At 60.5% G+C, this 13,851-nt stretch overlaps 1 protein-coding gene across 1 annotated transcript; it reads left to right on the top strand.

Annotated features, from left to right (window-relative positions):
• The first annotated feature begins 165 nt into the window (after nucleotides 1–165).
• Nucleotides 166–9,763, top strand: TMPRSS13 (transmembrane serine protease 13). The gene is made up of 13 exons (XM_074559651.1): nucleotides 166–357; nucleotides 4,949–5,123; nucleotides 5,353–5,454; nucleotides 6,065–6,187; nucleotides 6,265–6,394; nucleotides 6,545–6,637; nucleotides 6,722–6,765; nucleotides 7,005–7,164; nucleotides 7,712–7,884; nucleotides 8,319–8,417; nucleotides 8,758–8,900; nucleotides 8,991–9,143; nucleotides 9,246–9,763. Exons 1-13 carry the CDS (start codon nucleotides 337–339, stop codon nucleotides 9,258–9,260), a joined length of 1,431 nt encoding a protein of 476 aa, XP_074415752.1. The 5' UTR covers nucleotides 166–336; the 3' UTR covers nucleotides 9,261–9,763.
• The last annotated feature ends 4,088 nt before the right edge of the window (nucleotides 9,764–13,851 follow it).

The following is a 13,851-nucleotide window of genomic DNA, read 5'->3' as shown; positions in this document are numbered from 1 at the left end:
GCGGGTGGGTGAGTGAGTGGGGGGCACGGAGGGGAGGAAGGGGGTTCGGGTGAGCCAGGGGAGCCCCGGGATGCCGCTGTTCCCTGGGGCCGGCTCTGCCCCGCTCGCAGGCCCCTGGCCGGCCGGCAGAGCGCAGGTGTCGCGGAGCTGTTGGGAAACCGGCGGCGCCGGGGCCGGGCAGGTCCGACAGGTTTGCTGCGCTGCCGGCACTGACGTACGAGCCCGCTCGCCAAACACCTCCTGGGCCGGCCCCAGCCGAGCTGGCCCCGCTCGGCACCGCGCTGCTGGCATGGCCGAGCCGCGGCTCTGAGCCCAGCCCAGCCCCGAGCCCGGCCCATGGACGGCAAAACCTCCCCGGTAAGTGCGGGAGCTGCGGGCGCCGCGGACCCGCTCCGCTCGGGGTATGGGGGACCGGCTCTGCTCCTGCTCTCTGCTCCTGCTCTCTGCTCTCTGCTCCTGCCCTCTCTCTGCTCCTGCTCTCCGGGTGCTCCCCGCGTCAGCCGGAGGGAGAAGGAGCCGCAGGAGCTGCCTGAGGAGCCGCAGCCTCCGGCACCCACTGGAGGGAGGGAGGGCAGCCACAGCATCCCTGGTGCTGGCAGAGGTGCCGAGGCTCCTCTGGGTGCTTTGCCACACTGAGCTGAGAGCTGAGGGTGCTGTCAGAAGGATCTGGTGCCCCTTGGCACGTTGCTGAGCCCTCTGGCTCGGTTTCCAGCAGCGCCGCGCTGGTGGGCACAGCTCCCCTCGTCTGCTCTCCAGGCAGTTTTCCCTGCGCCCTTTTGGGCTGGGCTGGCTGGGACCTGCTGAGCCCGGGATGTGGGGCTCTGTTGAGCATCCTGTCATGGGGAAAACATCCATCCCGGCCGGGCACCGGGCGAGGCAGCGAGTAATTACCGTGCTGAGCAGCGCCGGGTGCCAGCGACATCCGGGACGTGTGGGGCTCCAGGGGAGGAGAGCCGGCTCTGACAGCGTCCCCTTCCTGCCCCTGGGCCTGGGGGGCTGCCAGGAGGGGCACAGCGGGCTCGTGCTGGGTGTTGGCTGGCTCTGGGGAGATGCAGAGTGGTCCCAGCTCTGGGTGGCATCACTGCGTCTTGGTGATGGTGGGGCAGGAACTGGCATGGCCACATGCAGGGACCATTGCCCAATACTGGACAGCCCCACTGGGGCACCTTGGCATTGTCACCTGGCTTAAATGGGCCATCAGGAATGCCAGGAGCCACCCTTGGCTCTGCCATGGCATCAGTGTCTCTCTGTCTTTCCAGGCCTCTGTTTGCGCCTCTGTGGAGTGAGGTGAGCAGTGGTTACGCTGCCCCTGGACCATTTCTGGTCTGTGCCCAAAGGGTGCCCACAGTGGCACAGAATGAGCTGTCCCTGGCTCAATAAACAGTCACTCACCTGCACTTGCAGAGTGACAGTGCCTGACTGGGATTTCACTGTGCTGTGTGTGTCAGGGCCTTGGCAGTGCCCTCTGTCCTTGTTCTGGTGCTGGGCTCTGTCCCCTCCCAGGCAGGCCCCCTCAGCAGTGGCACTTGAGCAGGACGCTGTCACCCAGAGGATGGGGACTCTCTAGGCAGGGGACACCTCTGTCCTGGTGAGGACAATGTCTCAGTTGTGTGCTGGCTGGGCTGCTCTGAGCAGACAATGGGTGCTTCAGGAGCTCCCAGACTGGGCACAGGAGCTGTGCTGAGGGTGGGCTCAGGTGGGGAGGAGGATCTGAGGCAGCTCATTGAAGCCAGGCTGCCTCTTTCCCTCTCTCCCCACTTGATGCTCGGGGTTTTTGGGGGCTCTGTGTCCTGCTGCTCCCCCAGGACTGGGCCCAGGTCTGGTTACAGCACCCAGGTGTTCCCTGGCTTCCGCTTTCCCTCCCACTCCGAAACCGCGGCTGCCTGCTGGCTGCTTTCCCTGGAGCCTCCAGCCGTGCCTGGATCACCTTTCCCCTGCTCATTGTCCTGGCTGCCGTGGGTTTGGGGGCCTTCCCTCCATCATGGCAGGGCGTGGAGCTGCAGGTCAGTGCCCAGCGCAGGGTGCAAAGGGGATGGGCAGAGCTGCTGCCCTTGGTTTGGGGGCCGTGCCCAGCTCTGCTCTGGGATGGGGTGTGAGGTGCTGTTTGCACTCCTGACAGGTTTAGCAGAGGGCTCGTGCTGCAGACAGGCAGTGTGCACTGTCTGCAAGGTGAGCAAAGCTGGCCAGGAGCCCCTGAGTGTCCCAATGTCCCTCCTGGCTGTCCTGTGGATGCCAGCCCTCTGTGCCAGGCAGGGACTGCCCGTGCCCCCATGCCCTGGGCACAGATCACTGCTGTGGATGGATCACCCTGGGCACGGATCACTGCTGAGGCTGCTGCAGCACCTGCAGAGCCGTGGGGGAAAGGGCTGAAACCGCAGCGGCGCCTGTGATCCGGGCTGGGCTCTGCCTCTGACTTTTACTCAAAAGCCAGCGAGGGATGAGTAAAGGTTTAAAGGTTTTGTGGGCAGGAGCCGGCGCTCGCTCGCTCGCTCGCCGGGGTCACGCACTCTCCCCAGCAACAGGAACATCTCTGCAAAACCACCTCAGTTTGCTCCACACTGCTCACCGTGGTAAGGGCTCTGTCACCCTTCCTGGCAGCCCACAGAATTATTTAAAGTTTTTAAGGAAAGAAGCAGCTGGGAGTTCACCTGCGTGTAAGCAAGGGCATGTGCTTCCTGCTGAGGAGCGCTCGGAGCAGCATGACCTGTGGCACGTTTCGGTGTTAATTTGATGTGTTTGCACACTGCAGGTGGGAGTGCTGTGGCATCCAGCACTGCTGGCTCCCTGGGCACGCTGGGCTGTGCTTTCTGTGTGTGGTGGAGAGGTTTGTCCTTTGGGGGATTGTAGAGCTGCTAGAGCAAAGGGTCACAGCTGCTGCAGGGTGAGATGTGACACATCAGACGTGGGGAGAGCACACAAATGCCAGGGGAAAAGGGTATTTACAAAAACCTCATTTCAATGCAGGCAGGAAAAATTGCTTTCTCAGGAAGGGTTCCTGGCATCCCCACATTGCTCTGCCCAGGAGCTGCCACAGCTCTGGCTGTCACCCACAGCGGGCACTGAGGGTACCCAGGGATGCCCCACAAATGTGGGTGCATGAGAACTGAGATCCCATCAGCGCTGTGACTGCTCAGGCTCGTTAGGGCACTGCAGGGCACCCCCCAGCCTCGAGGAGGAAACTGAGGGGCCCTCCTGGGCTCCCTGGCACCCTTGGGAGAGGGCAAGGCTGCAGCAGTGCTGGGAAATGGGGGTGTGGGCAAACGTGGAGTAGATCCCGGCTGCTGGGGAAGGGCTGGGAGTGGGGCTGGTGCAGTGAAACAGAAAGTGCTTCTCTCGCTCCTCCCCGTGCACAGGAGCCCGGGGAGCTCCACAAGGGTGGGGAGGAGGCTCCCCATGGCCAGGGGACACCAGCGGTGCCTGTGCCAAGGGCCCGGGGGTGGGAGGAGGTTTGTGCCGGGGGTGGCCCTGCACACGCTGCTGGCCAGGGAGGGTGGCGCCAAGCCAGGGGTGCTGTGGCCACTGGCTCTGAAGGATGGGCTCAGCAGGCATGGCCCAAGCAGGGCAGGTGTGTGCCAGGTGTGCAGGGCACAGGTGTGTGCCCAGTGTGCAGCACAGGTGTGTGCCCGGTGCTCAGGGTAGGTGTCCCTGATGTGCAGGGCAGATGTCCCTGGTGTGTGGCACAGGTTTGCCCCGGTGTACAGCACAGGTGTATCCCCGATGTACAGCACAGGTGTGCTCACTGTACAGCACAGGTGTATCCCCAGTGTACAGCACAGCTTTCCCCGGTGTACAGCACAGGTGTATCCCCACTGTACAGCACAGGTGTCCCCGGTGTGCAGCACAGGTATCCCCAGTGCATGGCTGGGCTCAGACCCATGCAGGACACGTGGCCACGCCAGGCTGTGACTCACAGGTAAAGCCCAGGAAGTGACAGCAGCATCACCAGGGAGGGCACAGCCACGCTCACACAGCACCAGCAGCCTCTCGAGCTGCTCAGCAGGGCTCCAGGCTCCTGGCAGGGAACACGAGAGGGGAGAAAAGCCAGATGGGAGGGTGAGGGGGCTCCCAGCAGTGTCCCCCTGTGCCCGTGTCCCTGCCCTGCCCGCTCCAGAGCTGTGCTCAGGGCAGTGCAGGGCCAAAAACCAGAGACAGGCTCTCAGAGAAATGTCGTATAGCCCATCTCTGGGTGGTGAGTGGTCCCTGCAGGGTGGTGGCTCTCCTTGGGCTCCCCAGTTCTCATTCCCCAGAATGGTTTGGATGGAAGGGGATTGAAGGCTCACCCAGTTCCAGCCCCTTTCCATGGGCAGGGACACCTCCCACTGGACCAGGGTGCTCCAAGCCCCATCCATCCCACAAAAGGTAGAGGAAGCAGCATTTATTTAGGGATTTGTTCATCTCTGGAGGGAAATGAGAGGCCCTGGCTTTTGTCACCAAGGGAGCATTTGGGAGAGTGCATTTTGAGGAAAGGAAACAGATACATTTTCTTTTGTGAATTCATGGATCAGGAGTGACACAACTGCAGAGCAGCATTCCAGGGCGCAGGACGTTTCAGGGCTTGGAAAACACCGATTATTAAGTGTTACTAAACGACAGCTGGAAATTGCACTGTATTTTTCAAATGGCTAATTAGGGATAGATGCATAAATTGGGGCACTGGCCCCGTGGAACTGGGCCACGGCGTGACTGTCACCGTGCCAAATACCCGGCTGATTGCTCGGCTCCCAGTGATGCCTTTGGGGAGCTCAGCTGCCTAAAGGGGGGAAACCCAGTGCCAGGGAGGGTTTTGGCCATCCTGGGTGGGATGTGGCTCAGGTTCTGGTACAGAGAGAGGATCTGGGGAGTGACTCTGCTGGCTCATTGTGGTGCCAGGGGGGCTCAGCTCTGTCTCTGAGGGTGGGTGCTCTGGTGGGCAGCAGTCACTGCTGGTGACAGTCCCCTCTGCCCACAGACCACTGCCTCGCCCAGCAGTGTCCCTTCCAGCCTGCTCCATGTCTCCACGGCCAGCAGCATCTTCGGTGCCCGACCTCCAGCACCTCGAGAGAACGTCCTGGGCATCAGCTTCAAACCCTACAGCCCCGAGTCCGGCCCGGCCCCGAGCCCCTGCTCGGCCTGTGACAGCTCCCGTGAGGATGGGGACAGGGCTGACCCATGGCCTGGTGCCTGCCAGGCTGGGGAGGGATGGAGGGAGGCAGGGAGGTCACAGCTGGGGTGTGAGAGGTGTGGGGGCGAGGGAGAGCACAGTGACCACAGGACAGGCTGGGCTGTGCATGGCACTGCTCTCCCACAGCCCAGAGGTGGCTCCTGACCCTGACCCTGACCCTGACCCTGACCCTGCCTCTGCCCTGCTGCCAGGATCCTCCATGTTCAGAGCTCCCTGCATGAGCCAGCGGCGGCTCGCGCTCATCTTCTGCGTCTCGGTGCTCATCGTGCTGCTCATCGCCCTCATCCTGCTGTGTGAGTGGGGTGGGGGCCCTGCCCGGGGGGCTCAGGGGAGCTGGGGGTCAGCAGAGTCTGGGGATACCCACACTGGGAATTCCCAGAGAGAATCCCCTGGCTCAGAGACAGGGATGAGCTCCTCCGGTTCCCTGAGCATTCCTGACATCTGCTGGAGAGACAGGAGCTGGGGATGGAGAAAATGAGCTCTGCTGCTGGGCTGGTGCCAGTTTCAGGGGTTGGGGCTGCAGTGTGCTTTCCTTCTGGTGAGCAGCTCAAGCCAGCAGCACCCAGAGCTTCCCTCCCCAAGGCAAACCATGGTCCATGGGCAGAACAGGCACAGACACCAGGGAATCCCTTCAATCCTGCTGCCACTCTCCAGCCCCGGGCTCGAAGCCCTCACAGGCTGAATGCATTTCCTGTGGGTGAAGGGAGAGGGCCTGGGAGCAGCTGGGCAGCACAGGGGGTGCTCAGGGTGCCCAGACCTCCCCCAGCAGCTCCTCACTCTTGCTCACACACACCTCACACTCACACCCAGTGAGTGTGAACGCTCCAGATGCCCACCCAGATGGGACACAGCCCGTCATCCATGGGCAGCCCTGGCCTCAGCGTGGTGTTCTCCCGCTTCCAGTCATGTTCTGGAGGTCACAGACGGGCATCCTGTACAAGGAGCCAGCAGAGAGCTGCAAGGACAGCCCTGTGCGCTGCGACGGTGTCGTCGACTGCTCCCAGAGGAGCGACGAGCTGGGCTGTGGTGAGGCACGGGAGATGGGATGGGGGGAATGGGGGGAGCCCCAGGAGCACCCCTGACCCTCCTGCTCCATCCCACAGTGCGCTTCTCCTCCGAGGAGTCCTTGCTCCACGTGTACTCCAGCACCGAGAGCCAGTGGCTGCCGGTGTGCAGCAGTGACTGGGACGAGTCCTTCTCCAGGAAAACCTGCCGGCAGCTGGGATTCCAGAAGTAACTCCTGGAGGATGGGTTGTTCTGCTCTGATGGGTGCTGCCAAAGCCCTGCCCTGCCTGAGGGCAGGGTCTGCTGTGCTGTTTCCCCCTCTGGGCACAGTGAGTGACCCACGGGGGGACCCTCACTGTCTGTCCTCTCCCCTCCCAGCGCATCCCAGACTGAGTTCATCCCCCTGCGTGTCCCTGGCAAGAGCCTCACGGTGACTGATGAGCGAGAGACCATCCAGCAGAGCCTCAACAGGTACCAGGGTCCCCCTCAGCCCTGTCCTGGTGCCACAGGGACAGAGCTGAGGCTGAGGCTGGCTGTCCCTCCTCTCTCCCGCAGCTCCCAGTGTCTCACTGGAAAGTACGTCTCCCTGCGATGCACAAGTAAGGAGCTGGCTAGGACACAGCCGAGGGTGGGTGCCCTTTGCACAGGCTTGGGAGCCCTTATCCCCTTCTCAGCACAGGGGTGGGCAAACGGGACATCTTCTGGGTGCTAGAAAAGCGCCAACATTGCATTCCCTGCAATAAATGTGGCTCCTGCGGGTGGTAGGGATGCTCTGTGTGTGTCCCCCTCCATGCTCCCTTCCCCCAGAGCCTTTCTCCCAGCCCTGCTGTCCCCCCAGCCTGCGGGCAGAGGATTTCTGGCCGGATCATCGGTGGGAAGGAGACCTCTGTGAACAAATGGCCCTGGCAGGTCAGCGTGCAGTACGGGCCCATCCACATCTGCGGCGGCACAATCATTGACGCCCAGTGGGTGCTCACGGCTGCCCACTGCTTCTTCATGTGAGTGCTGCTGCCAGCCTGGGCACCCAGCCCAGCCCCACGCCCGGCTCTCTCTGTCACAGACATCTTCTATGGAAAATCCTTCCCTTAGGAGCTTTCCTCCTGAGAAGCTGAGAAGCCTCAGGAACAAAATGCAAACAATGGTTATCTGCTGCTGTGGAATGCAACAGGTGCATCTGTGATTGGCCTCATGTGGTTGTTTCTAATTAATGGCCAATCACAGTCAGCTGGCTCAGACTCTCTGTCTGAGACAGAAGCCTTTGTTTTTCATTCTTTTTTTTTCTATTCTTAGCTAGCCTTCTGATGGAATCCTTTCTTCTATTCTTTTAGTATCTTTATAATATAATATAATATAATATAATATAATATAATATAATATAATATAATATAATATAATATAATATAATATAATATAATATAAATCATAAAATAATAAATCAAGCTTTCTGAAACACAGAGTCAGATCCTCGTCTCTTCCCTCATCCTAAGACCCCTGTGTACATGTGAACATCACACTCACTCCCTCCTGCCCCTCTCGCCCTGCCAGGAACAGCATGAAGATCCTGGATGACTGGAAGGTGTACGGGGGGGTGTCAGACCTGAAGCAGCCCATGGAGGGCATCCCCGTGTCCCAGGTCATCATCAACTCCAACTACAGCGACGACCACGACGACTACGACATCGCCCTCATGAAGCTCTCCAGGCCACTGACGCTCTCAGGTGAGGTCACCCGGCTCACCTGGCCTTGGCTGGCTGGTGTTTGGGGGACAGGGAGGTGGGCAGGACTGAGAGGTGTGCCCTGGGAACCATGGGGTGTGTGGGGCTGCTGCCAGCTGGGGCATCCACAGAATTCACAGAATCACCAGGTTGGAAGAGACCTTAAAGAGCATTGAGTCCAACCCATGCCCTAACTCCTCAACTAAACCATGGCACCCAGTGCCACATCCAGCTCTGCTGCGGCCACCTCGCCTGTCCCGTGCCCAGGAAGGCTCTGGCACCCGCAGCCGTGGGCTCAGCTGTGCCCCCAGCCCCACAGGGGCCGCAGGGATGGGCACGGAGGGAGCCTCTCCTGCGCCCCACGCTCCTCCCTGGCTGCGGGGCCGTGCTGATTTCTGTGCCGGTGACTCATCCCTGGCTCCATCCCGCTCCTGCAGCCCAGGTGCGCCCCGCCTGCCTGCCCATGCACGGCCAGCGATTCCAGACCGGCCGGTCCTGCTTCATCACCGGCTTCGGCAAGACCCGGGAGAACGAAGGTGAGGGGGGACCGCGGCTCCCGCAGGCAGCCCCTGCCCTGAGCACAGCCCTGCCGGGGTCCTGGAGGGCTTTCCTGCAGGGATTACTCCCGGGATTGTCCCGGAGGGCTTTCCCATGGGGATAACTCCCGGGATTGCCCCGGAGGGCTTTTCTGCAGGGATCACAACTCCCGGGATTGCCCCGGAGGGTTTTCCCCAGGGATAACTCCCGGGATAGCCCTGCCGGCTTCGAGGCTTATCAGAAATCAGCCCTGCGAGAAGAGGCCGCTTCCTCCCTCGCTGGTGAGGGGCCGGGGGATGGCGAGGCCCCCCCTGGCCCACAGCTCTTCCTGCCTTGCAGATAACACCTCCCCGAAGCTGCGGGAGGCCGAGGTGAAGCTGATCGACTACAAGATCTGCAACAGCGACAAGGTGTACGAGGGCTACCTGACCCCCCGCATGATGTGCGCTGGGTACCTGCAGGGAGGCAAGGACGCCTGCCAGGTGAGCCGGGGGCACACCTGGGCACCGCTGCCCCCATTTGGGGACCCATCTCCTGCCTCCCCTCCTCACTGCTCTGCCCCTGTGAGCCAGGGCGACAGCGGAGGGCCCCTGGTGTGCAAGGACGATGGCCGCTGGTACGTGGCCGGGGTGACGAGCTGGGGGACAGGATGTGGCCAGAAGAACAAGCCCGGGGTGTACACGCGTGTGACAAAGCTCCTCAGCTGGATATACAGCAAAATGGAGGTGAGGTGGCAGGGCTGGGCCTGGGCAGGGCAGCCCTGGACAGGGGCTGTGCCCCCAGCCCAGCCCTGGCACTTACCCCGCTCCCCTCTCTGTGCCTTGCAGAGCGAGAACGACTAAGGGCAGGATGGACACTGGGCTGGCACGGGCCACTGCCCCAGGCAGGATGCCACCTGCCAACCCCCACCTCTCCGGACTGTCCCTGCAGCCAGGGACCCGTGGCTGCCCCCGAAGTTGGAAACAGCACCTGCAAAGCGCCCCTGCCCTCGCCTGGTGCCAGGGGTGGCGTGGTGGTGGCTGGGCACAGCACCCAGCCGGGCCCGGGGGGACACAGCCCATGCCAGCAGCTGGCCATGCTGGCTGGGGACACCTCCCTGCCCCGTGTGTGTGGCTCTCCTGTAAATAGACCTGTCTGGACAGGCTGTGTGAGTGCTTCCTGGAGGGGCCCTGGCATCCTCAGCAGGCGAGGGGCTGCCAGCTGTGCCCGTGGAGAGGGCACCCTCTCCTTTAGCTGGGTCACTGCAGTGCCCATGGATTTGGAGCTCTCTCCTTTAGTCAGGTCACAGTATTGCCCCTGGAGAGGGAGCTCTCTCCTTTAGTCACAGCTGCCAGCAGTGCCCGTGCAGAGGGAACCCTCTCCTTTAGCTGGATCACAGCAGTGCCCGTGCAGAGGGAACCCTCTCCTTTAGCCAGCAGTGCCCGTGCAGAGGGAGCTCTCTCCTTCAGTCACAGCTGTGCCACCTCAGGCTGCAGGATGTGGCAGCCGTGTCCACCCTGCCCCAAGGGGAGCCCCGAGCTGCGGATATTCCTCCCCCTGGGAGGCGCGGCCGCTGCCCTGCTGTTTGCCGAGGGATTTAGGAAGTTCCTTTTAAGGATGTCCCTGCCTGCCAGAGAAACGCAGAGCTGTTTATTTTTCCATGCCGTGGCTCCGGTCGGAGCCCGCGCTCCCTCCCAGCCCCGCGGCCGCTCTCAGTGCGCTCCGGGCGGGGTTTGGGGCACTGTGAGCCCCGGGGGTGGCTGTGGCAGCTGGGACAGAAGCAGAGGGAGCAGCCCTGGATGTCCCCGCTGGGAGCTCCGCGGTGCTGCCCCCTGCCTGTCCTTCCTGCCCGTGCCCCAGCAGGGACATTTCCCTCGGGGAAACAAGTGCCTTCATCTCCTGGTGGGCGCTGGGCACACAGGGAGATGCCCAGGGTGAGCAGAGCCTGCCTGCCCCCCTCCCCAGCCCTGGGGACAGCTGCAGGGGGGGGTCCTGTGGAGCCTGGCCACCCTGCACTCGTCTAATAAATGTTTTGGTAGTGTCCCCCGTGGAGATGGCTCTTTGGGGCGGGCTGGAAAGGAAGGAGCAGCGTGCCAAGGATCCCTGGGGAGCACGGGGTTTATGGAGTGGCCCTTCCTGCCCATCACCTGCTGCTCGTGGCTGGGAGAAAAGGGATCTTTCTGCTGCTCAGGTCCTGGGGACATCCCCTGGGTTCTCAGCGCTGACCACTTCCCCTGGAAAAGGTTATGGCAGCTGTGTGTGTGCTGTGATAGCATATCTGGGTGTGCAAAAAGCACCTGCCTCTCCTGGGGCTGGGGCTGCACCTGCTGCTGCTGGGAAGGGCTGGGGGAGTCCCTGGCCTTGTTCCCTTCTGTGCCTTTGGACAGGGCTGGGGGGCTGCCCCTGACCTGAACTGAAACAAAGGGAGGGATCCTGTGCCTTTTGGGAAGAGCCAAATCAGCCTGACCTCAAATCCCATTTCAGAGCAGCAGAACAGAAACCTCTCTGGGCACAGGAGCTGCCCTGGAGAATTGGGTGAGCAGGGCCAGGGGCTAATCCCACCTCCCCAGGGCCAGGGGGCTGCTCCCAGCCCATCCCCTGGACAAGGGGACCCTGGGCAGCCCTGTTGGGCTCCAGCCTGGCCTGGGGGGCTCTGCTCCCCCCACACCAAGCCTGCACATGCAGCAGTGCCTGACCTCAGTGTGCAGGGCAGCACAACTTTCCATAAACAGAAGCAGCTGATTGTGAGTTGGAGATGGGGCTCTGGCTTCCCTAGTCTGGTTAAAGTGGGAATTCAGTGGGCCTTAAGGCACAGACCCAGCCTAGGTTTGTCCAGAGGGGCCTGGGGGTTTCTGTAGATAAGTCAGAGCAGAGCAGCAGCTCCTGGTGGTTCATTACTGGACAAATTGATCTTTTGAGAAGGGATAACCCAAAAATTGGAACCCAGTAAGAGCTGATCTTGCTGGAGCTGTGTTCCTGGGGCCAGTAATCCAACATTTCAGCACGTGTGGGACCTTCTCTTCTGCTGTGGATTTCTCCTCCTCAGGGGTTATTGCTCTTCTGAAAGTCTCTAACAGCAGAGAAACGCTTTCAGCCCCTAATACCAATGTAATTTATTTATTCTCAGCCTGGCATCCAGCAGTGTGTCCCCCCAGCCCCACAGGCAGGTATGCTGTGCTTTCCCAGGGGATGGAGATTTCTAAGCAGATTAGCAGTGATTATTTCCCGTGCAGCCTGGCCACGGCTGTCGTGCTGCTCCCAAAGGCTGTGCAGATGGAGCAGACGCCTTGGACACCACTTTGCTTCCATTTCTGGGGGAGCAGAGCTGTGCTGGGTGCCAGCCCAGCCCCGAGGGACAGCACAGGCCATCACCTGTGGCTTTTACAAAGCCCTTTGTTTGCTCAATGTCCTCCTCCACAGCATCTTCCAAGACAAAGGGTGCTGAGCATCGCCCCACAGCTGTTCCCAAGCTCCTCTGAGCTCTGGAAGTCGTGGGCAGCATCCCAAAGGGACACAAATTACAAAAATACAGCCTGGCAGGCACCACGTGAATTACTGCCCATTAGCCGCGGTTTTCCCAGATCTCTCCTTTTATAGCTCTTTGTTCTGCTGTGTCAAAACACGTTTTGTTTACAGGGTTCCAGCGATGATGTTTGCCTGCAAAAATGCCTTTCCTCTAGTTGGGGATTGGTTCCTTTCCCTGGTCAGTAACATCATCACTTGGCACGGGTGGAGTTCAGCTGGAGCTGGGCTCGGTGGGGCAGGGCAGGAGCACCAGGAATGTTCAATTTCAGCTCCAGCAGGGATCCAAGGCACCAGGAATGCTCAATCCCTGTTCCTGCAGGGATCCAGGGCACCAGGAATGCTCAACCCCTGCTTCTGTAGGGATCCAGGGATCCAGGAATGCTCAATCCCTGTTCCTGCAGGGATCCAGGAATGCTCAATTCCTGCTCCTAAAGGGATCCAGGGCACCAAGAATGCTCAATCCCTGCTCAGCCCCTGCTTCTGCAGGGATCCAGTGTTGCAGTGTGTTGCTATTCCAATAATCCAGAGCATCAGGAATGCTCAGTCCTGCTCCAGCAGGGATCCAGGGCACCAGGAATGCTCAATCTCCCTCCAGAATGGATCCAGAGCACCAGAAATGCTCAATCCCCCCCCAGAAGGGATCCAGGGCAGCAGGAATGGCTGGGCCTGATGGAAAATGATTTACTGGGGTAAACGCAGCCTTATGGCTGCACACAGCTTTGTCACTGCTCTGCTCTCCCATCTCCCAGATGGGACCCAGGGCTGCACTGCCACTGAGCAGGCAATTTCCAGACTTGGCATTACAGAGAGAGACCTTAAAACAGGAGGGGAATTTCTGGAGAGCAGGTGGCTCCATCCCTGCCCCAGGCCCACAGAGAGGGGATACCAGCTCCAGGGTAAGGGACACAGGCTGGGATCAGGATCAGCCCTGCCCTGCTGGAGCTGTGGCCGTGCTCCTGCTCTCCCAGACACTGAGCAGCCAGCCCAGCCCCCTTGCTAACATAAATCAGCGTCTCCTGCCTGGCCTCTGCATTACTTTTGGCCCAGTTTCTCCAGAGGAGAAGCTGGAGCTCGGTGCAGCCTCTCCAGCAGCCCAGCTCTGGGGAGCAGATGCTCACCACGAGCGACTGCTGGAGCTGCTTTTCCTCTTCCCTCCCCACATTCACACTGGCACCTCCATTTTACCTGAGCTTCTACAGGAAAAAAGACAATTGATGCTGATTTTTAAAATTCTACTCACTTTGGGCAGCTCCTTGGGAATTTGTGAATAAAGAACCAAGGGAGGGAGGGAAAGCACAGAGCACACCCAGCTGTGTCCTGGCTGCTGCTGCATGGGACATCTGTGCTCAGAGCCCCACCATGCTCACTGCAGCCCCCAGGGCATGGTCACACCTGCATGTTTTACTGTGTGCTGTGGATAATGACAGCTGAGAGGCAGATAAGGTCAGAGAAGGCCAAAACTTGATTATGATGGTTTGATCCCTGCCTCCCTCTCTGCAGGGTAACTGACAGCCTTATCCTGTTATCCCCATGCATTAGAGGGACTTGATGCTTTCCAGCTCCTCAGTGTTGGTCTGTATCTCCTGACCCTTTGAATAATTGCCTTGAAATGCCAGTGCTGGTTTATTTTCTCTTTATGTTTTACTGGAAGCAGGAGATGGCTGAGGATGGAGCGGTGCCGTCACTGCCTGATCTCTATCTCAGCTGCGTTGGAGGTGGCAGGGATGAGCCAGCTCGGTGCTGACAGCATTGCTGAGGTGTTTTTCCAAGCAGAAATGGCTCTCCAGGCAGGCAGAGATGTGTCTGCGACAGGGTGGTGCCCACAGCTCTCAGCTCCAGCCTGGCAGTGCCCACAGCACCAATGACTGACCGAGGATCTCCTGCCCATCCTGCTGCTCCCAGCACGCCCGGCTGTGTGATGGGAGAGCT

This window comes from Zonotrichia albicollis, chromosome 27 (genome assembly GCF_047830755.1).
Source record: "Zonotrichia albicollis isolate bZonAlb1 chromosome 27, bZonAlb1.hap1, whole genome shotgun sequence".
Taxonomy (NCBI): domain Eukaryota; kingdom Metazoa; phylum Chordata; class Aves; order Passeriformes; family Passerellidae; genus Zonotrichia; species Zonotrichia albicollis.
The sequence above is the reverse complement of the archived record's forward strand: the minus strand, read 5'-3'. Positions and strand labels throughout refer to the sequence as shown.